The sequence below is a fragment of the Ursus maritimus genome, unplaced genomic scaffold, assembly GCF_017311325.1.
Source record: "Ursus maritimus isolate PB19 unplaced genomic scaffold, ASM1731132v1 scaffold_36, whole genome shotgun sequence".
Classification (NCBI taxonomy): Eukaryota; Metazoa; Chordata; class Mammalia; order Carnivora; family Ursidae; genus Ursus; species Ursus maritimus.
This window is the reverse complement of record NW_024426230.1, coordinates 24,179,585-24,203,401: the sequence shown is the minus strand read 5'-3', so window position 1 is coordinate 24,203,401 and position 23,817 is coordinate 24,179,585. Positions and strand designations below refer to the sequence as shown.

Below are 23,817 nucleotides of genomic sequence, written 5' to 3'. Positions count from 1 at the left end.
TTTTTTTTTTTTCATAACTGTAATAACTAAAGCAACTCTCTGGAGCAGGATTTTATTCTTGCCAGGAAAAGCAAAGGGTTGTATTAAAGGGAAAGCTAATGTCTGTCTTTGACCCTGGTGCCTCCCTGCCCCATGTCTGTCTTCCACGGCTCCTAAACAGAGGATCTCCTAAACAGAGGATCGGTGACTGAATATTTATCATACATCATCTTCACCCCCCCGCCCCCATCTCCTTCCTCACCCCATTCATGCTCTCACACTTACATGTATACTCATTCCAGTCTTGGGCAGCCTCTAATTCCTAAACATCCTCAGAATCCTGGTTCTTTGTCTTTTGTTTTCCTTTGTTCTAATTACCTGGAATCACCTCCCACCCCCTCTTTTCAACTGTTGAACTCTTACCTGCCCACGAAAACCTTCCTCACAGGCTCCTCCAGGAAGCCCCAGCTGTTCCCCTTTATCTCTTCCCCCCCATCTATTACTTTCCCCTCTTTATTCTGTTCTAGCCACACTGACATGTTTGCTCTTCCTTAAACATAAGCATCTTCCTAACTTCGGGTCTTTGTTCTTGCTATTTCCTCTGCTCAGTATGTTTTTCCTCAGACAGCCATGACTTGCTCCCTTCTCTCCTTGCTTTTTACACCCTCCATCTTTTTTTCCTAATTTACTTTTTTCTTTGCACATAATCACCACGTAACATAATCTTTTATTTTTTCTTGTTTATTATCTGTTTCAGTCCACTAACATACACCATGAGGAGAGGAGTTTTATCTGTTTTCACTTCTCTTATCACTTACAGTACCTGGAATTATGCCTGGTGCAGAGTAAGTGCTTCTAAAAATTTGATGAATGAGTGAATGAATAACTCTCAGTAATTCTATCACCTAGGTGTCTGGGCATATTCTTTTGACATCACAACACTAAGTTAGCACTTAATACTCTGTGTTTATTTGTAATGCTTATTATGGTATCCTGCTATGTATTTTTATTTATTTATTTGTTTGTTTGTTTATTTAAGATTTTTATTTATTTATTTGAGATAGAGACAGCCAGCGAGAGAGGGAACACAAGCAGGGAGAGTAGGAGAGGAAGAAGCAGGCTCCCAGCGGAGGAGCCTGATGTGGGGCTCAATCCCAGAACATTGGGATCACGCCCTGAGCCAAAGGCAGACGCTTAACGACTGTGCTACCCAGGCGCCCCCCTGCTATGTATTTTTAGTACAAAATTTAATTGAGTTCTCTAGGAAAATATTTCTGGAAAACTATTTCATAGCATACCCATATTCAGCTCTCTAAATCCTACAGAATTGTGTCAGCTTGTATTTACTCCCTTTTATATACCTAAAAACATGTAACATTCAGAATGTAGTGCTGAAGTTTTGAAGCTCAGAGCAGTTACAGTAATTTTGCTGTTTATCACTGTGTTTCTGATGAGCTGAAAATCCTTGGAAGCTTTAGAAGTATTTTCAGTCAGTGATACAAACTAGTAAAATAATAACAGTGAAGAATAACTGAGGTAAATTAGTTGCTCTTCTAGTCAGGTATTATCTACTTTTCTTTATAAATATTACAATTACGGCAACTATCTGGAGCAGGATTATATTCTTGCCAGGAAGAGCAAGTATCTTCTGAAGCAAGAGCTTTAAAAGGACTACAGCTTTGAGACTCTTTGTGGATTATATATATGCTCTACAAAACACAGACAGCTCCTGTCTTTGCTGAGAATCTCCAGTAGGGGAGAGCTCAATCTTAAACTGGCTATTCCCTGGTTGAAAAGATAAGAATTCTTTAGATAAATAGAGAAGCGCAGGAAGTGGTAGAGGGGAAAGAAAAGAGAAAATGAATGTGGTGGAAGATGGATGAAGGATTAAATTTCAACTGAGCAAATTTTATTTGTAATTAATGTGAATATTTAAATCTGCCAACAGAAAGAGGAAGTCTGGAGATTTAGTGTTTTCACTACCTTCTGTCCACAGAAGAACTAGACAGGTCAGATGATCTAGACAATTATAGTATCATGATGCAGTTTATAATTAACAGTATAAGCTATTGATGTGGTCTTTATCAAAATATTTGTATCAAAATTGTTCCCAACCTCTATTCCAGAGAAGGTTTAGGAATCTTTTTTTTTCACCTTTTGAGGGCTATAAATTCAGAGTGTGCAAACCCATGTATTTTTTTTTCCTAACCTGCATGCTTTTTCTGCTTGATATACAAGTATGACATGTCTAACTACAGGAGGGAAGGAATAGATGTCTCTTGTTCATCACTATAATAGCAGAGAGATAGATGCTCACTAAGTATTTGTTGAATGATATTAGTTATAGAAAATTACCTGGAGATAACACAGTTAATAATTCAATGTAGTTTACTTTTTTCCTAATGTTTTTAAACCAATACGTTTCTAAAAAATGGTTTTTATAAAATAAGGATCACAATGTATATCTTTTTTCTACTTGAATTGGAATGGCTAGCATTTTCCCTGGTCATTAAATATTCTTCAAAAATACCATTTTTAAAGGATCTATTGAACAAACACTCATTTAGTGAATCGTTCTAAGGTTCACATTTGTTGTTTTCAATTAGAAAATTTTTTTTGCAATTATAAATAATGTGTAATTTGTATGGAAATCTTTGTCATGGTAGTTTTATCACTTCCATGGGTTCTTCTGGGTGCTGGATGAACTGGGTCCACAGGGGCGAATCCCTCTTTTATATATATCCTCCTTTTCTCTCCCTTAAACCAGAATCACAATTCTGGAATGACTTGAGGCATCCTGAAGCATATTTCAGGATCCCCTTGTATAGATTCGTTTATTCTGGAAATATTTATTGACTGCCAACTGGATGTTAGGGTATGGAGATGGAGACACAAGAAAGAGAAAGTACACTATTAACAAGGAATGTATAATTTAGTCAGGAAAACAGACATGTAAACAGTTACAGTAGTGTAAGTGCCATAGTAGAAGTGAAGTCAAATATCCAATTCTGTCTTTACTGGGAATAGGGGAAGGGAGGAGAGGAGAAAGAACTACGATGTGAACCAGGGAGGATTAACAAAGAAGTGCACATAAACTAGATCGTAAAAGAATGCAGAGATATTTTCAGGTAGACAAGATGGGAAAGATTATTTCAGGCTATGGGAATAGTGGGTGCAAACACCTGGCATCTTGAGAAACCATGAATTTTGACGGATCTGCATCTGCAGATTTGTTGTGACCAAATATGGCAGAAATGTCATAGATGGAGAACACAGTCCATTTTCTGGCAGAAAAGGGCCAGATAATGGACCTTATATGTCATATCAAAGAATTGGACTTCTTCCTATAAACTGAAGAAACACTGAAGAAGAGAATCTCTTATGGTGTAGAGGATGGATTAGGTAAAGTTGCTGGAAGTATAAAGACCAGTTATTGAATAATCCAAATAAGAGTTCATGCAAGCCTAAATTTAGGCACTGGAACTGAAGATAAAAGGAAGGGATGAATTTGAGTCATATTTAGAAGATGATCAAAATTACCTGGTGATTAATGGGGGGAGGGGACAAGTAATCAGTGGCATTTAAAATTCTGACTTGGGTGATGATATTGCTGCCATCAACAAAACTAGAAAATACTGAATGTGTGGGTCTGGATCTTGTGTCTGGTTTTGGACATATGGCATTGCATTGGTGGGTATGTCTAATCGATGGTAGGAAATGTAGCTCTGGCCTTGAGAGGTGAACCAGGGATACAGGTTTGGGAGTCATCATCACTTTATGGCGTGGTACTTAGAAAGTATAGGTGAGGTCACCCAAGAGAGTTTATAGGAGAGTTGAGGAAATGCTGTAGGGTTTGAGTGGTGGCAGAAGAAAACAATATATTGAAGGTGTCTAAGAAGGAACAAAGAGGGATGAGGAAGTTCTTTTTGTAGAATTCAAGATTTTAAGAGCTTAACTCTATCATCTCCTGCGTCCATTCTTTTTCCCTTCTGCTCTGACGGCAATAAGGAAAAATATATTGATCTTCAGAAATTACAAATCTGATGTTTTGTGTTATTCCTCCTTTATTTTCCTTGTCCATGGAATAAAGCCTTAGAATAGTGTACACTTTAATGCCCCGCCTATCCTGGCGTTCTCACCGTACTGAACTTTATTCAGTTCCTTATATGCACTGTATTCTCTGTCCTTCAGGTTTTTGCAGTACTGTTTCCTTTTCTTAGAATTCTTTTCTTCTTTTTTTTTTTTTAAAGGTTTTATTTATTTATTTGACACAGAGAGAGACAGCCCGTGAGAGAGGGAACACAGGCAGGGGGAGTGGGAGAGGAAGAAGCAGGCTCCCATCGGAGGAACCTGACGTGGGGCTTGATCCCAGGACTCTGGGATCACGTCCCAAGCCGAAGGCAGACGCTTAACGACTGAGCCACCCAGGCGCCCCTCTTCTTTTTTCTCATCTATCTTCTACTCTTTGGGTTTTTTTTTTCTTCTTTAAGATCTGTTTATTTATTTGAGAGAAAGAGAGCACACAAGCGGGGGGGGGGCAGAGGGGAGGGAGAGAGAGAATCTCAGGGTAGATGCCCCACTGAGCACCGAGCCTGAAGAGGGGCTCAATCTCACCACCCTGAGATCATGACTTGAGCCAAAATCAGGAGTTGGCCGCTTAACTGACTGAGTCACCCGTGTGCCCCTGGATTTGTTTTTAAACATTGCATTTTCAGGGCAGCCTTTTCTGTCCCTTAAATAAGGTCGTAGCTATTTGCTGTATGATTTCTTACCATAATACTCATCGTTCGTCACGTATCATTGTTGCTGTCAGTCTTCCTGCTCTATTCGAACTGCATGAGAACAGGGACCTTGTGTTTACATTCAGTCAGCTAGCCTAGCATAGTGCCAACCAGATAGTATGTGCTCAATAGACATGTTTTGAAGGAGTGAGGAACATCGTGGTCATACAAATAAGGAGCCGAAAGAGTTCATTAAGAGCAAAAGATTCAACATCAGTAATCATCAGGGAAATGCAAAGCAAAACTGTAATGAAGTATCACCTTACACCAGTCAGGATGGCTGGTATCGAAAAGACCAGAAATGACTAGTGTTGATGAGGATGTGGAGAAAAAGGAACCCTCTCACACTGTTGGTGAGAATGTAAATTGATGCAGCCACTGTATAAAATAATATGGAGATTCCTCAAAAAATTAAAGTAGAAATGCCATATGATCCAGTAATTCCATTACTGGGTATTTACCCAAAGAAAACAAAAACAGTAATTCAAAAAAATATATACCTCCATGTGTTTATTGCAGCATTATTTACAGTAGCCAAGATATGGGAGCATCCCAAGTGGCCATCGATGGATGGATAAAGAAGATGTGGTATAGATTATACAATGGCATATTACTCACCCAAAAAAAGAATGAAATTTTGCCATTTGTGATGACATGGATGGTCCTAGAGGGTAGTATGCTAAGTGAAATAAATCAGACAGAAAGACAAATGCTATATGATTCCACTTATATGTGGAATCTAAAAAACAAAACAAATGAGCAAACCAAAAAATCAGAAACAGAGCCATAAGTACAGAGAACAACTGGTGGTTGCCACAGGGAGGGGGGCAAGGGGTATGGGGATGGGCAGAATGGATAAAGGAAAGTGGGAGGCACAGGCTTCCAGTTATGGAATGAACAAGTCGTAAGGATGAAAGGTACAGCATAGGGAGTGTGGTCAGTGGTATTATAATAGTGTTGTATGGTGACAGACTGTAGCTATACTTGTGAGCATAGCATAATATTTAGGGCTGTTGAATCACTATGTTGTATACTTGAAACTAATGTAACACTGTCAGCTATACTTGAATTAAAAATAGAATAAATTTTTTATTTCTTAAACTATGAGATTTAATACTTAGGCATCATAGAAAAAGAAAAATCACTTCTTTTGTAAAAGTGGGTAACTTAAAAATGTTAATCCTTAGTCTCATTCTCTAAAATTTTTTTTATAATTGTGTTCAATTAGCCAGCATATTGTACATCATTAGTTTTTGATGTAGTGTTCCGATTCATCAGTTGCAAATAAATTTTTCAAAAGGCAAAATTGTTGAGGTGTAAGTGATAAGTAAGGAAGTAGAGGGAACGTAGACCCCTCCTTGAAGCAGTGTAGCTATGAAAGGAGGAAGCAATGAGACACGCAGACGTTTCTTACACTGTTTCTGGTTTTTTTCCTTCCATTGAGACTGATTACAGCTTTTCAGTTATTATTCTTCAGGATTGTTTTTTTACCCAAGTGACCAGGAGTGTTGCTGAATTTAGAGAAGGAATTCCACAGGGAATGAAATCAAGACAAAGAATTTGGGAGGAATTGAAAATTGAGAAAGACTAAAGGCAAAAACTTAGGATGGGATTGTTAGGGACTTAGATAGGGAATACTTTTAAAGCTTATTTCCCTCCCTTTTTTACTACCCTCCCTCCTTTTTTCTCTCCCTCTTCCTCTCTAAAGTAGAGCCTCTGATGATTTCCAGCCCCAGTAGTTTCCCTATGAGTATGGTTAGGATGAGGCACCTTGATGAATGGGGGCTGGGATGGAGCACGGTGATGACAGGGTGGAAAGGGGTATTTAATATTCAGCCAGTATTTAGAGAGGACCTCTTATGTGCCAGACTCTGTACTGGGGCCTTGGGATACATAGGTGAACAAAGATTCTTGCTCTCGTGGAACTTATATTCTAGTAAGGGAAGAGAGACGATAAACGCCATAGTAAGTTGTGTATGTTAGAAGGCTATTAAAGATNGGGAAAGAAGGAAAAGTTGAGCAGGTTAAGGGGATCAGGATTGCCAGGGTGGGATGGGGGGCAGGTTGGGGAATATATGAGGATGGTCGGGGTACGCCTCATTGAGGTTAGATTTGAGCCAAGTCTTGAAGCAAATGAGGGACTTAGCTGTGTGGATATCTGTGTAATCAGAGGAAGTCTTAAGTATCTATCTTACTGAATCACCTGACCCTATCACTACAGCTAAATTATAAGCTTAGGGTCAGGAATTAGAACTAAGACATCGTCATTGCCATCATCCCATCTCACTGGCTGGTGCAAGAGTACAGATCATCGTGATTTTAATTAAATTCAGTTCATCTGTTGGCTGTGTTACCCATTCCTATGTCATTTTTAAAAGCATGACTTTGTAAACAGATGTGTAGCTGCCTCTACTATGTCTCTCTCCATCGGTGTTCTCTGCTCTTTAAATAAAGCTCGTAAGTAGGCATGCCTAATGGCCCCAAATATGAAGGCGATAGAAAATGGATATATATGCTGTTTATTATCTCTCTGGCATTTGATATCAAAGCATCACCTACTTTCTCTTTTTTGATAGTAATACCATTTGTTTCAATATACTGTCCTTTCTGTGCCCTGGTAGTCTGGCATAAGGGATTGTTGGATTTTCATGTTAGGGTGAGAGAGAGTGAATAACTTGCAAAAATAGGTTAATAGCAAAAAATAAGGACTGCGCTTCAAAAATCTTCTTTAAAATTACATGTTTTTATTAAGCTAGTGGATATCTTATCAAAGTTATTTAATTAGATGTTATGTTAAATATTATGTAAGGTTACTGTGAAAATAAAGTGTGTTATTAGGATGAAGTGTACTATTATGGATGTTTACTGTTTTATAAATCGTCTGGTTAAATCTTTTTCTTTTTTAAAGATTTTATTTATTTATTTGACAGAGAGAGAGAGAGCACAAGCAGGGGGAGCAGCAGACAGAGGGAGAGGGAGAGAAGCAGGCTCCCTGCTGAGCAGGGAGCTCAAGGTGGGGCCTGAGCCAAAGATAGACACTTAACTGACTGAGCCCCCCTGGCGCCCCCCTGGTTAAATCTTAATTTAGTATTCTTTTTCTTACTGTGCAGAAGTAGTCTTATTTTATTACTGCCTAAAAAAAGAACATGGTTCTGATTGTAGATATGAAGCTCTGGACCATGACTGAAGGCAAATAATTTAAAAACTCTTTTCTACCTTCATAGAAATGTGAAAACTATAATAAATAAGTCTTTAAAATACTTTCATCTTGGTGAAGGTAGACCTAAAACAGTGCCATCACTGGTGCAGGTGTAGAAATCCTAGTTCCAGACTTAACTTGTGGCTTTCACCTTAGGCTTATGATACATTTTAGTGTTTTTGTTGTTTTTATTACATAGGTTCAGCATTTTCACTTTAACCATCATCTCTCGTGTTTTTGATAAAGACAAATGGGATAGATTGCAGAGTGACTTAGATTTCTTATTCTGCTTTTGCTTTCAAAATTTATAAAAGTTTCACTTCTCAGCTTTAAATTGTGGTTTCAGACCAAATATACAGGAAGAGAAATATGAAGGTCATTAACAAGTATATAAGTAACTTGTGTTTTCAGGGCTTTGTTGTCAGTTTGAAAACTTAGTCCAAGTTCATATTAACTGGAGCAGGTACTTTCACTTGGCCGTACTGGACTAATTGCACATTTGAGTGTTTAATGAAGGCGATTGCTCTCCAGGTATGTGAAGTACTATTTAAGTTAGTGTAGATAACTCTCTGTGAGGGGCAAGATGAACTTAGTCAAACGTATCTTTATTTCTATTAAATGTCATCATCTCCTACTGAGATTTTGAGAAGCTGAATTGGGAAGCCAGGCACGTAGCCTGATCTATCCTTGGAGGTGTTTGGGCCCATGAATCATATTGGCCCCCACTTGCAACATTTTTTACAAAAATGAAATCGGATTAAAATGACTAAGGGTGACTAACGTTTGCTTAGGTCTTTCATAATCAGTATGTTATTTGTTTCTTACAATGATCCTATGAAGTAGGGACAGGTATATTATCATCTCTGATTTACCCAAGAAAAAACTTACTGTTTGTCCTAGATCTTACTGCGAATAAGTGGCACTATGAGTATTTGAATCCAGATTTTCTGACTCTATAACCTCTGTTCTTTCCACTATTCTCAGCTGCCTGGGGACTGTATCTTTAAATTCATTGGGGCACACACAGCCCTTAACACATTGCTCACCACATAATAAACTCTGAACAAATTATGGTCAGATGAAACTTGGTGGCCTCACTCCTCTGCTGAGAGATGAGGGATTTTTTTTTGGACGGATTTGAGCGTGCGTATAAGCTTCAGTTTGCGGCACTAATTTTAGGAGACACTTTTTTCCTGGTTACCCCTTCTGGTCATTACTCTTACCCTCATATTTTCCAAATTGGAACCCAGGGTTGATTTGCCTTTACTATGGAGATGACTCAGCTCATAGTCACCCTACAATGTAAATAACTAAAACGAGAATCCGTCCTTTTTCTTGGTTGTTGGGACACTCTTCCTGTTGTGCCTTTTCTTGCCCTCATTTTGTCTGGACTTTAAACTTATGGTTATTGTTATCTAGATTAACTGAGTCCCATAGACTGTATTGTGTAATGCTATTATAAATTAAAATACTAATTATTTCAGACAGTTATCATTAACTAGTTACTTCTGTGTGCTTCTGTCTAATTTAAGGTAAATAGGACTGCCTGAGAAGGACATGACTTTTAGCATTGTCTTGGTTTTTTTTTTTTAAAGATTTTCTTCATTTGACAGAGAGAGAGACAGCGAGAGAGGGAACACAAGCAGGCGGAGTGGGAGACGGAGAAGCAGACTCCCCACTGAGCAGGGAGCCCGATACGGGGCTCAATCTCAGGATCCTGGGATCATGACCTGAGCCGAAGGCAGACGCTTAACAACTGAGCCACCCAGGCGCCCCTAGCGTTGTCTTGTGAACCACTGTGTTACTTCTCACACACATGCACCTCCTTTTTTAGACGAGCTGTGCCTTCTTCCCCTCTTTTTTTTTTTTTTTTAAGATTTATTTATTTTGGGGGCACCTGGATGGCTCAGTTGCTTAAGCATCTGCTTCTGGCTCAGGTCATGATCCCAGGGTCTTGGTATTGAGCCCCACATCAGGCTCCCTGCTCAATGGGGAGTCTCCTTCTGCCTCTCCCTTAGGTCATGCTCTCTGTCTCTCTCTCAAATAAATAAATAAAATAAAATAAAAGGTTTTTCTTTATTTATTTGAGAGAGAAGGTGGGGAGTTTGCATGCAGCAGGGGAGGGAGAGAGAATCTCAAGCAGACTCCCTGCTAAGGATGGAGCCTGATGTGGGGCTTGATCCCAGGACCTAAGATCATGACCGGAGCCAAAATCAAGAGTCAGCCATTCAACCGACTGAACCACCTAGGCACCCCACAACTTTCACATTTTAAACTTTTTAGCTACTAATGGTATTAGATGATGGAGATGCTTGGTTTCCTACCAGTTTTTTTCCAGGAATAATTTCCTATTATTATTTCGGCAGTAGCATAGATCCGTGGGTAGGACTTGCCTTCCTGTTTTGCCTCTCTCTTCCTTGCCTAGGCATAAGTAGCTTTCTTTCTTACCTTTTATTTTTAAAATACATTGTAAGTAATATGAGTTAATTTTAGAAAACTATGATATGGGAATAAATGAAAAATTAACCTGTATTTTCTTTACCGAAAGATAAACATTGCTGTTTATGTCTTTGTAGACTTTTAAAAGATAATAATAAGGGTCTATACATACTTCATAATATATATATAGGCACATATATAATATACAGTATATACTATCTATCTATTTATATGATGCAGGTTTTTTCATTTAACAGTATATCACAAACAACTTTTTATGTTAGTAAATATATACATTTTATATTTGTATATTTCCTTCTATCATTTTACAATTAAAAAAATTTTTTTGACTTATATCTGTTTCACTTAGATCTTTGGCCTCATTGTACAATTTTTAATCCATTATTGTTAAACAAGTAGATTGTCTCCAAGATTTCCTTATTATAAGTGATGCTGTGATCAGTGTCCTTGAACCAATTCTTAACACAAGTATAAAGAAAACTGTTTCTTTAAGTAAATCTCTAGAATTAAATTTTCTAAGCTTTTTGAAATTTTAGTGAATTTCGACTAATTATTCCTCAAATATGTTGCACCCACCAACAGTGGTTCCTTATTTTAATCTTAACTTAAGCCCTTTCTTCCTTTTTCTTTGCCATTAGGATGTCCACATAATTCTCTTTAATTTTCTGGATGGAACTCTCCTTTTAATAAAATCAATTAGTTCTAAGAAAGGATTAGGAAAATGCTTTTCACAGGCAAGTAAGTGTCCTAACAGGCTAAGGCTTTGGTGTGTCCTGAGATAGAAGTCACTGGACAGATTTATTTAGAGTAACCCTATCAGGAAGGCCTCAGGCTCTGAATACGTCTCCCTGGGAATATGTCTGCAGGGAAATGCTGCAATGCAGTCTCCTTCTATGGCAGCAGGAGCACCTGTCTAGACCTGTATAACTGTGTGGAAGGCAGCTTGGAAATACTCCACAAAAATGAAGGAATTTGTGAATAGGCAGGGACCTCTCACACAGTGCAAAAATCCCAAACCCTATCCTTGACAAGTGGTCATTGAACTTATTTAAACAAGAAAGACATACTATGTTTAGAAGCAGTGAGTTCCTTCTTAGGTGCTATCTCTAATCTGTCCCATTGAAACCCAGACAGGGCAGGTACATCTTCGTAGTTCTTTGCTCTTTCTCCAGCAATGCTACCCTCATATCTGAAGTATCTGATGCATAAGTGGTGCTCAGTGGAAAAAAAGTTAAAATAATGAATGACTAATATTTATTTTAAATTTTTATGTGGAGGTTATGCTATAAGTGACTCCACCCTTATTATATTTTGTTCCCATAAATTTGATAGTCTTACTGGTAGTAGTTTCCTTGAAATTCATATAACAATTTATATATGTATAATATATCTAGTGTTTTAACCTCTCTTTTTCCTAAAGGGATTTATAAGAGAAATAAAATGAAGCAATTTACTTTGGTCTTATCAGAGGATAAAGTATTCCATTCTGTTTTGAATATAACACTTTTAACATTTATTTTTAAATTTTGAAAGTATCATAACTTTATAGAAATTCAAAAAAGGAAGTCTCCTTTAATGCCATAAATCTAATGTTATAACTGCTATCATTTTTGTTGGACATCAAACTTTGAGCACTTAGTCAAAGTACGTAATAACCAGAATGGTGGGAAGTGTCTGGAAACTGTACGTGGCGTTTGGAAGGGATTGGATGTTTGTAGTTTTATATATATGATCTTATTTATTTGAGAGAGGGAACGCAAGTGGGGGAAAAGACAGAGGGGGAGGGAGAGAGACAAGCAGACTGCACCAAGCATAGAGTCTGACACGGGGCTGCATTCCAGGACCCTGAGATTATGACCTGAGCCAAAACCAAGAATCCGATGCTTAACTGACCCAGGCACCCCAGCTTTTATATTTTTTATCTGAGCAGGGTTAAAATTAGAGAACCCTGAATGCCATAGGGACTCAATAAATACCTAATAAATTAATACATTTAGATATCTGAAATTTGTCACAGTAGGAGGAATTTGCTAAATCAATATTATCTCACAGTCCAAAACTAGGACCACTGAGGAGAAATTATAGGAAAGTAGATTTTGCTTATAAGAAAGCCTTTATACAACTAAAGTTATCCTAAAAATGAGTGTATCAGATTGGCCAAATTACCGCTGCAAAGTAGAAGAGAATTGTGTTTTTAGAACGAAGTTGGATTAGATGATTTCCAAGAGTTTCCGCCAAACTGGTCTTCTAATAGAACAGTATCTCTGGAGTGGTTTTGGTTTTGTCTATTTTCAGTATTCCTTAAATGTGGGTGATTTTTTTTTTAACATGCTTTCTTGACTTTCTTTTCTTATTCTCCATATTTCCTAAGTAATCTCATCTACGTGGCTTAGGTTCAGTAATGTTGTTGGTGCCCAGATCTGTCCCCAGTGCAGGTTAGCTCTTGAGCTTCAGGAGCTGTCTATTAAGTGGCTTACAGAATGTCACTACTTGTTTTTCCACTGGAACCTAAAATTTAAATATGTTCAAATCTGAGCCATTCATCTATGCCCCTTCACTACCTTCCTGTCTCACCCCATAAGATGTGTTCATCTTCTTTGTCATCATAATGAATGGGACTACACTGTCCACTCAGTTGTGCAGTCCAGAAACTAGGGGTTATGCTAGGCTTGCTGTTTCTTTGCATTTCACATTAAATAGCTTACCAGTTTCTAATGAAGACAAGCTTGAACTAGAGTATAACAGAGGAGGTAAAGGGAAGTGAATGGATTTGATTTATATTTTTAAGCCATCAGGATTTGCTTATACATCATATGTAAAAAATGTGAAGGAAAGAAATGGAGAATGACCTTGGGTTCGGATTTAAGCAACTAAATGGATGTAATTAATTTTATTTAGGTGGGAAGACATGGGAATGAATAGGTTTATGGACCAGGAATAATTGAGTGTTCTGTGTGAGACATGTTAAGTTGAGATGCCTGTCAGGTTTCCTTGAATTTAGGAATCTGGAGCTGAGTAAGGAGAGATTTGTCCTGGAGATGGTTGTTAAAGTCATAGGACTACATAAGAGAATGTTAGATAAAGAAAAAACTGAAATTCCATCATCACTCAGGATAGGTAAGAAAAGAGGGAGTAACAAAGAGGCTGAGGCATTATTGAAGTTTTGAAGAGAGGGGAGTAAAATGGTCCCTATGAAGACTAGAAAATCAGCTTCTCCTAGTAGGGAAGTTATAGTTTGAAATTTGTTATGATTTCAAGTAAGACCAGTTAACATTCTTTTTAATTTGTTTCCAGCAGCATTTAGCTAGTTAGCTATTCAATACCAGTATGGAATGAGTGGATAATTGGGTTTAATCAGATTAGGATTTTGCCAGGGTAGTGTGATACCGGGGAAGATGGGAAAGAAGTTAAGGATGTTTGTAATACAGTGACTGTACATGGAGTGATGGACCATAGAACTCTGAAAGTTAAGGGAATGTGAGGAATTGAGATGTAATTGGTAGCCATAGGGGAATGCTTTGATAAAAATGGAAGGACTAGAACTGAAAGGGTAGGTCATCAGCAAGAAGTACAGTGTTTGAAATCAAGATTCAGATAGGAGGTCAAGGAATGAAAAGTCAGGAAATAGATCTGGAGGATGAAGTCTGTAAAGACTTCCCTTAGAGGCAAGAGAAGGGGTGGAGAAGAAGACTGTAAACCAGAGGCTATAAAATCTTGAATGAATAAGGAGGGGCTGACCAAGAAGTTAGTAGATGGTAGCTACAAGGGAACAGTGGGTGATACAGTCTGTCTTGAGCTGCAGAGGAATCTTACGTCTCATCATTCCCTTCTTTACAGTCTTAAGTTCCCTTAACATGAGGTAATTTTACTTCTTTTAGATGCCTGTGTTTTCTCCATTCTTTACACTGTTGCCTGAAATTCTGCCATAATCACTTACCCCACCACCACTACCACCACCAAGCTTCTGCCGCAGCCCCAAGGTCTCTCATCAGGTCTCAGTTTAGATTTACTTTCTCTTGGAAGCTTCTCCAGCCAGCTTTGAATGGGGTCAGAAGCCTCCTCTGTTGTCTTATATCACCTTTGAGGGCACTTGTCACACTGTATGGTATTTACTGTTTGCTTCTCTCTCTCCAACTGATAGAAGTCTTGGAAGACAGGAACTTTTTTGTTTCATTAAATCTGCAATATCAACAAGAGTATCGGGTGCATAGTAATATTTGTCAGTGAATGAACCAGTCAAAAACAGTGTTCCATAAAGATGCAGTTTGGGTTTTATAGCCTATGATGTAATTGCTTACATTTTTTGTGGATGAACCAGTACTTTGCATTCTTCAAACCTTACAGATGCTGTGTTGCTACTTCTGTATTGTAGTTCATATTCTTAAATCTGGGATGCATAATCATGACTGAGAAATAGTCTCTGGCCACTAGAGATAGCTCGTTAAATACAGAGATGTCTCAATTTTCTATTATGTTAAAGAATATTTTCGGAGGAAGGGGGCATATTTAAAACTAGTGCCCCTAATTGGCTTTACAGAAAAATTTTGTGACCCTAAAAATATGCTGGAAGGAAGTTAATTGGAGATAGGATATGAAGAACAATAAAGTTGTGTTTACAGGCTGAGCTCACTTACCTTCATGGTGACTGTCTTGGTTGCCATAGGTTTTAGATGACTGTCATTAATTACCAGTTTCATTTTTTGACCTAATTTTTAAAAATTTTCGTCTAAAAAATTCTAACTTCATGGCAACGGAGGTGTAATGTTCCTTATTAAGTCTTCCTATTCTTTCTTGAAAACTTGTAGGTAAAATGTGTAGACACAAGACTTTTCCTCTATTTTTAGTCACTTTAAAAATTTCACAGCACGTGAAGAAGTTCATGGCTGAAAAAACTGACAGCTGCATGTTATTGTTGAAATAGAAATGGCTTACTCAGGAAGATCAGCATCTTTATTACCCTTTGTGCAAGTGGAAATCTGAGGGTAACTTTTTACTGTGAATTTAAAAAATCTAAGACTGAACAGTTTGAGTTAAAATACTTCTCTGATAATAAATTGACTTGTAAATATTAAGAGGTTAAAGGGAAATGCATTAGCAATGAGAAGAGAAACTTAATTTAACTGGGAAGGCTTTCATGGATTTTATTGTGACATCGATCCCATTTATTATTAGTTTATCTTTCCCCACCCAGTAATTTCAATTCCTAATTAATAAGAGTTAAATAAGAGATAAGCGGGGCTCAGTCAGTTAAGTGTCTGCCTTCAGCTCAGGTCATGATCTTAGGGTCCTGAGATCATGTGTGCACTCTCTCTCTCTCAAATAAATAAAACCTTTAAAAAAAAAGAGATAAGCTATAGTAACATTTTATTAGAGTTCTGGGTGTTTAGTATACTTTTAAGTCTGAATAGTGAATACCAATAACCTACTAAAAGACGTAGGAACCGGAAATATACTTAGATCCTTTTTGTAGAGGTGCTTTGGTACTTCCATTAGTTCCTTTTGCAGAATTTTCAAATTCTTGTGTGTTAAAAACAAAAATACTTGAGCATATCGCATTGAATTTGTTGGACGGAATAGCTGGGTTTCAAAAACCAGTATTATGTATGACTCTTCTGGATTATTGTGTGAAATTATATAGTTAAATTTCTGAAAGATCTCTTTAGTAAATTGAATCTGTAAAGTCTCTGTTTAGATCTTTTTTTCTGAAAGCCTCTTTGCCTTTTATTATAAAAGAGCCTGGTACTGCTTTCTGTTTTAAAAATCCAGCTGGAAAATTACAGAGTACGAAAATTTGCCCATCGGTTCTTCCTTTGGAGAGAACAGAAAAGTATGTCTTCAAAATGGAGACTGACATTTAAGTATTCTATTAGTGAGAGTTTTAGCTTATATTATTTTTACTTTTTACTTCTGTTACTACATATATTTTGGCTTCTGCCTGGTACAGCTGAGTGTTAAAATACCATCATTATTTTATGTGGTTCTGTAATTGTTGTTCATATCCTCCAATGAGCTGTTTCTTTTTGAGCCCCCCAGAATCTCTTAAAAAAAAACCCAACAAGGTGTCCTTGGTACTCGTGTCTTTATTTTGGTTCTATTAAATTGAAACAACATATTTGTGTTGATTGTAATCATGAAAATTGACTCCTAAATGTGTCTGAAAGTATACTATACTTTAAAAAATAGTTTTATATGTATTCTTTTAAAAATAATCAATAGACTTAATTTTTAGAAGTTTTGGATTTATAGAATAATTGAGCAGATAGTATGTAGAGCTACATTCGTCTACCCCCCAGCTATCCACGTACCCATGGTTTCCCCTTTTATTAATCTCGCATCAGTGTGTTACGTTTATTATGATTATTGAACCAGTATTGACGTATTATTATTATAGTCCATACTTTACATTAAGATTCACTTGTTGCGTTGTACAGTTTTATGAGTTTTGACGGATACCTGATGGTGTGTATCCGTCATATCGGTTTCATACAGAATAGTCTCGCCACCCTAAAAACCTCCTGTGGTTTACGTGTTCATCAGTCTCCACCCAAACCCCTGGCAACTGTTGTTCTTTTTACTTTCTATAATTTCACCATTTCCAGAATGCCATGTAGTTGGAATCATACGGTATTAGGCTGACTTCTTTCACTTAGCAGTATACATTTAAGGTTCATATCCTTTCATGGCTTAATGGCTCATATTTTTAAATCACCGAATAATATTCCACTGTATGGATGTACCACAGTTTGTTTATCATTACCTATTGAAAGACGTCTTGATTATTTCCAGTTTTGGTGATTATGAATAAAGCCTGCTGTAAACATTTTTCTACAAGTTTTTGTGTAGACGTAAATTTTTAACTTAATTGGGTAAATGCCATAAGTGGGGATTGCTGGATCATATGATAAGACTATGTTTAGCTTTGTAAGGAACTGTCAAACTGTCAGTATATGTGTTCTTAAGAATCAACTGAATTGGGGCACGTGGGTGGCTCAGTCGATTGAGCCACTGACTCATGGATTTGGGTCAGGTCATGATCTCAGGGTCGTGAGATCTCCTTGGGATTCTCTCTCTCTCCCCACTCGATCTTTCTCTCTCAAATAAATAAATTTAATGAGAAAAAGAAAGAATCAACCTAATTAAAAACTATTAGAGTAGCTACCTCAAGGGAATGAAATGGGGGGAGATGGGAGGGACTGTCATTTTATAATATTTGAATTTTTTAAAACAAAATATTATTTTGTAGTGATTTTTTTACAAATAAATTTTTTCTCTAAAATACTTTATTTAATGCATAGTAATAAAAATTGAAAAGGAGGGGTGCCTGGGTGGCCCAGTCTGTTAAAGTGTCCAACTCTTGGTTTCAGCTCAGATCTAATCTCATGGGTCATGAGATTGAGCCCTGCCTCAGGTTCCGCACTCAGTGGGGAGTCCGCTTAAAGATTATCTCCCTCTGCCCCTCCCCCCACTGGTTTACACCCTCTCTTTCTCTCTCTCTCTAAAATAAATAAGTAAATCTTTTTTAAAAAATTGAAAATGAGTTACATGAATAAAAGAAGACCATTTAAAGCAGTATATTATCATTTCATAGCACTTTAGTTGTGGAGGATTTTAATAGTCTTATTTTTTAAGTAAAGAGGATAATTACCTTACTCCAGTCATAATTGTCCATTCAGCAAATTTATAGAGCATCTACCTGTGGCATAATTCTTCATAGAATTCTGCCCAGAGCTAAGAAGAGAACACACTTCATCCAGGCTTGGGATATCAGGCAAGACATCTGGAGGAGGTGAGATCTAAATTGCATTCTGAAGGAGAAATGTGAATTAACTAGGCTAACGTGGAGTGGAGAAGAGCAGGGGACGGAGAACACAGAATGAGGACAGTGTTTTCAAACTAGAGACCAAGTCATTTGCTTCTGGTTAATCTGATTAAAATCAAAATTAATTGATTCACACTCTCAGAGAAGCATATTAGATCTCGTCATGCTCTTGGCACTTGTTTGATAATCTGTAGGTGGGAAGAGTGGGCTCGTATTTTCTTTTTGTTTCTAGTGACTGGCAGGGCGTATTGCCCTAATGCCTCTTTTGCTTGGAAAACTGGAATAATGAATACCCTGAAGATATTTGTTGCTGGAGATGTGTCAACATCTATCGCTGTCACATGAGTTAAACATTGCATTCTTTATCTGATTTTAGAACATTGAATGGTTCAACTGTCACTGTTTGTGAGTGTACGTACATATAACTTTCTTGTGCCATCTATGTCTCATACTTAAATCTTTCTTCCCAGTATGTAAACTTACACTATAGATCCATAGATGTTTTTTTCTGTTTTCTATAGGATTCCAGGGAAACTAAAAATTATCACTTAGAGAAATGAGGAAAGAGGGAAAAACCAGGAAATGTATTGACATGAAGAGATGAAAGTGGATTGTGTTTGCTAGATTATAACGCAGGAGCCTTAAAAGAAGGATTAGTTGAGTTTTGACAATTGATATTTTTCCGAATCCAGTAAGGTGGATTTTAAACATTTTGGAAGGCTACTGACTTTTATTTGGTATCTTTTTCCAGATTATTTAAAATAATTAATAATACTTTTCCTTGGATCAAATTCAACTGTCAAATATTTTAAGACTTTAAATATGGAAGAGTTCACAATCTCTTACATTGAAAATCATCATAGGATATAATTTAATGTAAAATATGATTAGCACATTATCCTGTTTTCAACAAAAGTCACCCCTGAAGTCTATTAAATATTATGAAATTAATACTTTCCTCTGGTACCTGTTCCATTTTAAAAAGGAAAACAGAATTCTCATCTATTGAAGGGAGCAGTGAAACCTTGACATCAGAATATAGTTTCTGGTTTCTAACTCCATCTCTTGCCCCTGGCCGGCAGAATGCCTTGGGCAAGTCCCCTAACTTGACTGAGCTAAGTCTTTCTGTTTAAATAACTAGAATTAAGTAATGAATATGAGAGTTCCTCCAAACTATAAAACAGTTACAAATATAATTTGCATCATTATCATGGAATTTGTCTTCCAGTACACATTTTATAACCCACTGAACAAGATTCCCAAGAGGTCAATTACTACTACTTACTTTATAACTTCTGGCCATGTTTTCTGTACCAGAATCTCACTGGCATGTGAAATGTTGAGCAGTGGACAGCCTAAATCTATGTGCACATAATTTTCTATAACCCACGGGAGGACTGAAATGCTGAAAGATCTTAGGAACTGGGGCAAGACCTAAGGCTAACATAATTCTTCGGTCCAAGGGCAAGAAAGAGGAGAGGGTAATTGTGGTGTGGGGCTTTTGTCTGACCTGTTCCATGTCTCTAAATGTGTTTGCATTTGGGTGAGGGATAACTGTATGGGGGGGGCAGTTAAAATGTCTGTTCTCGGGGCGCCTGGGTGGTACAGCGGTTAAGCGTCTGCCTTTGGCTCAGGGCGTGATCCCGGCGTTATGGGATCGAGCCCAGCATCGGGCTCCTCCGCTATGAGCCTGCTTCTTCCTCTCCCACTCCCCCTGCTTCTGTTGCCTCTCTCACTGGCTGTCTCTATCTCTGTCAAATAAATAAATAAATAAATAAATCTTAAAAAAAAAAAAAATGTCTGTTCTCTTCCCCAGATCCCTCCTTACGCTAATTTACCATGATAGATGAGGAAAATGTGAACTTATCACAACATATTTGAGACTTTTGTAGAAAATCCTTTTTTTCTTCTTCCTGTTTGTGATTTCTGTATCCTTCTCCCCCATTCTATTCTTTTTCTCACCTTCTCTATGTCATTTCTAAAAGTATTCCTTCGAAGGCTATCTTCTCTACATTCTTGGTTATTCTATTCTTTTCCCTCTTTTCCTCTTTGCTCTTGTAACATTACTTATTTAATCCAGCAAATTTGTATAATTTTACTTTCCTGTTTTATCAGATGCTCCTTATTTTTTATGCCAAGTATGAAAGTTTACATTTGAATCTAATAGAGTAAATGGAAGACATTGTAAATTATTAAATTGCATTTCGACATATGGTATACCCCTGGATGTAGTGAAAATGAGCGCTCATATTAGCAATGACAATATAATAGTACAGTGCTTTTAGACTTTTGGTAGTGTGTGTTGATGGCCTTAAATGCTCATATTCATACCCTTAGACCTAGTTAATTTCAAACCCTAGAATCCATTTGAAATAAATAATCTTAAGTAATGAAAAGACTATGTAGCATTCTTAATGTCATACAATAAGGGAGAGTTATTTTGTGGGCTGTTATGTAGCCATTTAAAATTATGTATAGCATGGAGAAAGTTCATAATTTTAAAACCAGAATTAAAATTTGGACCTACAGGAGAACTTAGCGAATATAGATTTCACATCCAAGGTTGGTGAGAGTATAAATTCACACAGGTTGGGGCGCCTGGGTAGCGCAGTCGTTAAGCGTCTGCCTTCGGCTCAGGGCGTGATCCCGGTGTTCCGGGATCGAGTCCCACATCAGGCTCCTCCGCTGGGAGCCTGTTTCTTCCTCTCCCACTCCCCCTGCTGTGTTCCCTCTCTCGCTGGCTGTCTCTGTCACATAAATAAATAAAATCTTAAAAAAAAAAAAAATTCACACAGGTTAGTTAAAGGGCACCATGGCAATATTTCCATTTAAAATCCACATACCTTTTGACCTAACAAATATACTTGTAGGTTGCCTTACTGATAAACTCTGATATGTGCCAAAATATTTGCAGTTATAATCATTGCAGCAGTAATTACAGTAAGTCTGTCCAGGGGCACCTGGGTGGTGCAGTCAGTTAAGTGTCTGACTCTTGGTTTCTGCTGAGGTCATGAACTCATGGGTCATGGGTTCCAGCCCCATCTTGGGCTCCCTCCTCAGCAAGGGAGTCTGCTTGAAGAGTCTCTCCCTCTGCCCTTCCCCTCACTTCGGTGTGTGTGGAGCTCATTCATGCTCTCTCAAATTAATAAATAAATCTTTTTAAAAAATAAGTCCATGATTTTTTGGTAAGTAGTGAATAGTTTCTTTTCTAGGAATTTATCTGAAGGAAATAAGGCTATGGATAGATATAAAGCTAAGACATATTTATCCCTCTATTTATAACTGCAGAATAATATTAAAACCCTCCGTGTTCAGTGAGATCAGATTAGCGAAATACAGTTTATCCTCCATCAGTAGAAAACTGTGCAGCATTATGGATCACACTGTAGAAGACAGTGTATGATGGCATTATCTTCCACGGCACAGACACACGTGTGAGCACATGCACGTCTACACAGGGAAAGAAACACTGCTCTGTTTGTTAACTTCTTCCCTCTGGGTAGTAAGATACAGATACCTTGTTTTTCTAAATTTTCCCTTAACATTTATAAAATATGTAAGAACCATGAGTATTTTTTTTAATTAATAAGAATATTAAGTGTAGTATAAAGAAAAGACTTAGCGGAAGTATAATAAAAATTGTAAACAATAGCTAGTTTTGAGTGGTGGGACAAAAGGTAACTGTGTGTGGTGTGTGTGTGTGTCTTTTCTGTATTTTTCTTTAATGAGAATGAATATTCATTTATTGGAAATGAAGGTTTTGTTTTTTAGTTTTGTTAAAAGCATGGTTGATAAGCAACTAATTAACATAGTGCCAAATAATTTTTATATAATTAAACTTAAAAACATTTTTATTTTCGTTTTAGGCTAGAAATATTCATACAGGAGAGTTGGCTGCAGTAAAAATTATCAAATTGGAGCCTGGTATGTATTAAAACTCTCAAGACAATTTTTGAATATTTTTCTTGTGTAGTTCATAGATATAGGACTTAACAAGCATTTTCCATATTTTTTTCCTTATTTCCCTTCTTCCAAAAATAAATCTCTGTTGTCAGGGCAGTAGGATATCCAATATGGTTAGAATTAAATTCCATTGGAGATTGTTAGTTAAAGATGAGTTTGGTGTGATAATTTTGTTGCTAAATAAAATTTGAAATGTGTACATTCAAAAAATTGGAAGGCACATTGACAGTGCTAAAGTAATTTTCTTTTAAGGTTGTAGTGAAATATTTGAACTTCAGTTTTAGCTTTTACAAGAATTTAATTAGGAAAGTATTCATTGATGGAGTGAGATATTTGGTAATATCTGGGAGAATGGTATTTTATGTGTCAGATGTAACCTGGCTGCTTGATTTAGGTTTAATAATTCCGGTCTTAGCCTAATGCTTTTTTTTTTTTTTTTTAACACTTTTGAAATCTGTTTGTTTTAAAAACAGCCAGGGGCGCCTGGCTGGCTCAGTTAGTAGAGCCTGCAACTCTTGATCTTGGGGTTGTGAGCTTGAGCCCCATGTTGGGTGTAGAGATTACTTAAAAAAAACAAACAAAAAACCCAAAAAACATACTGAGTAATTTGCTTTGAAAATAAAACAACTGTGTGTAAAACCTTAAACAATTTTGTTATTTCGATAACGTAAGAGCTTTCTCATGAAAGCAGTAGTAGCTTTTTTTCTCCATTTTTTTTTATTCTGGTAAAATACATATAAAAGAAAATTTACCGTCGAAACCATTTTTAAGTCTACAGTTCAGTGGTATAAAATACATTGATAATGTTGTGCTACCATCTCCACCATCCATCTTCAGGACTCTTCATCTTGTAAAATTTAAACTGTATACCCGTTATATAGTAACTTCCCATTCTGGTCTTCCTCCTTGCCCCTGGCAACCACCATTTTACTTTTTGTCTCTGATTTTTCACTACTCTGGGTACTTGATTTGAGTGGAATCATATGGTGTTTGTCTTTTTCTGACTGGCTGGCTTATTTCACTTTGCATAATGTCCTCAAGGCTCATCCAGTTGACACATATGTCTGAATTTCCTTCCTTTTCAAGACCAAATGACATTCCATTGAATGAGTAGATCACATTTTACTTATCCATTCATATGTTGATGACACCTGGGTTGCTTCCACATTTTAGCTGTTGTGAATAATACTGCTATATGAGGATGAGCATACAAATATTTCTTCCAGACCTGCTTTTATTCTTTTTATATACCCAGAAGTGGAATTGCTAGATCATATGCTAATTCTATTTTTAATTTTTTAGGGACTGCCATACTGTTTTCTGCAGTGGCTGTATAATTTTGGGTTCCTACCAGTAGTGTTCAAGTGTTCCAGTTTCTCCACATCCTCATCAACACTTGTTGTTTTTCTGTTTTGTTTTGTTATAGCAGCCATCCTAATGGATATGAGGGGTATCTCATTGTAGCTTTTGTTTGCATTTCTGTAGTGATTAGTGATATTTAGCATCTTTCCATGTGCTTATTTGTATATCTTTTTTGGAGAAATGTCTATTTAAGTCCTTTGCCCATTTTTTAATTGAGTTGTTTCTTTCCTTGTTGAGTTTTTGGAGTTCTTTGT

General features: G+C 37.0%; 1 protein-coding gene across 3 annotated transcripts in view; it reads left to right on the top strand.

The window, feature by feature from the left end:
* MAP4K5 (mitogen-activated protein kinase kinase kinase kinase 5) overlaps positions 1 to 23,817 on the top strand; it is a 99,758-nt gene that overhangs the window by 1,728 nt on the left and 74,213 nt on the right. For 2 of the 3 annotated variants that reach the window (XM_040620878.1, XM_040620879.1), the window contains exon 2: positions 22,105 to 22,162. In XM_040620878.1, the coding sequence (XP_040476812.1) occupies positions 22,105 to 22,162 (58 nt within the window). Of the gene's footprint in view, positions 1 to 8,301; positions 8,491 to 22,104; positions 22,163 to 23,817 lie in introns of those variants that run through there. The other variant, XM_040620880.1, reaches the window with a different exon arrangement.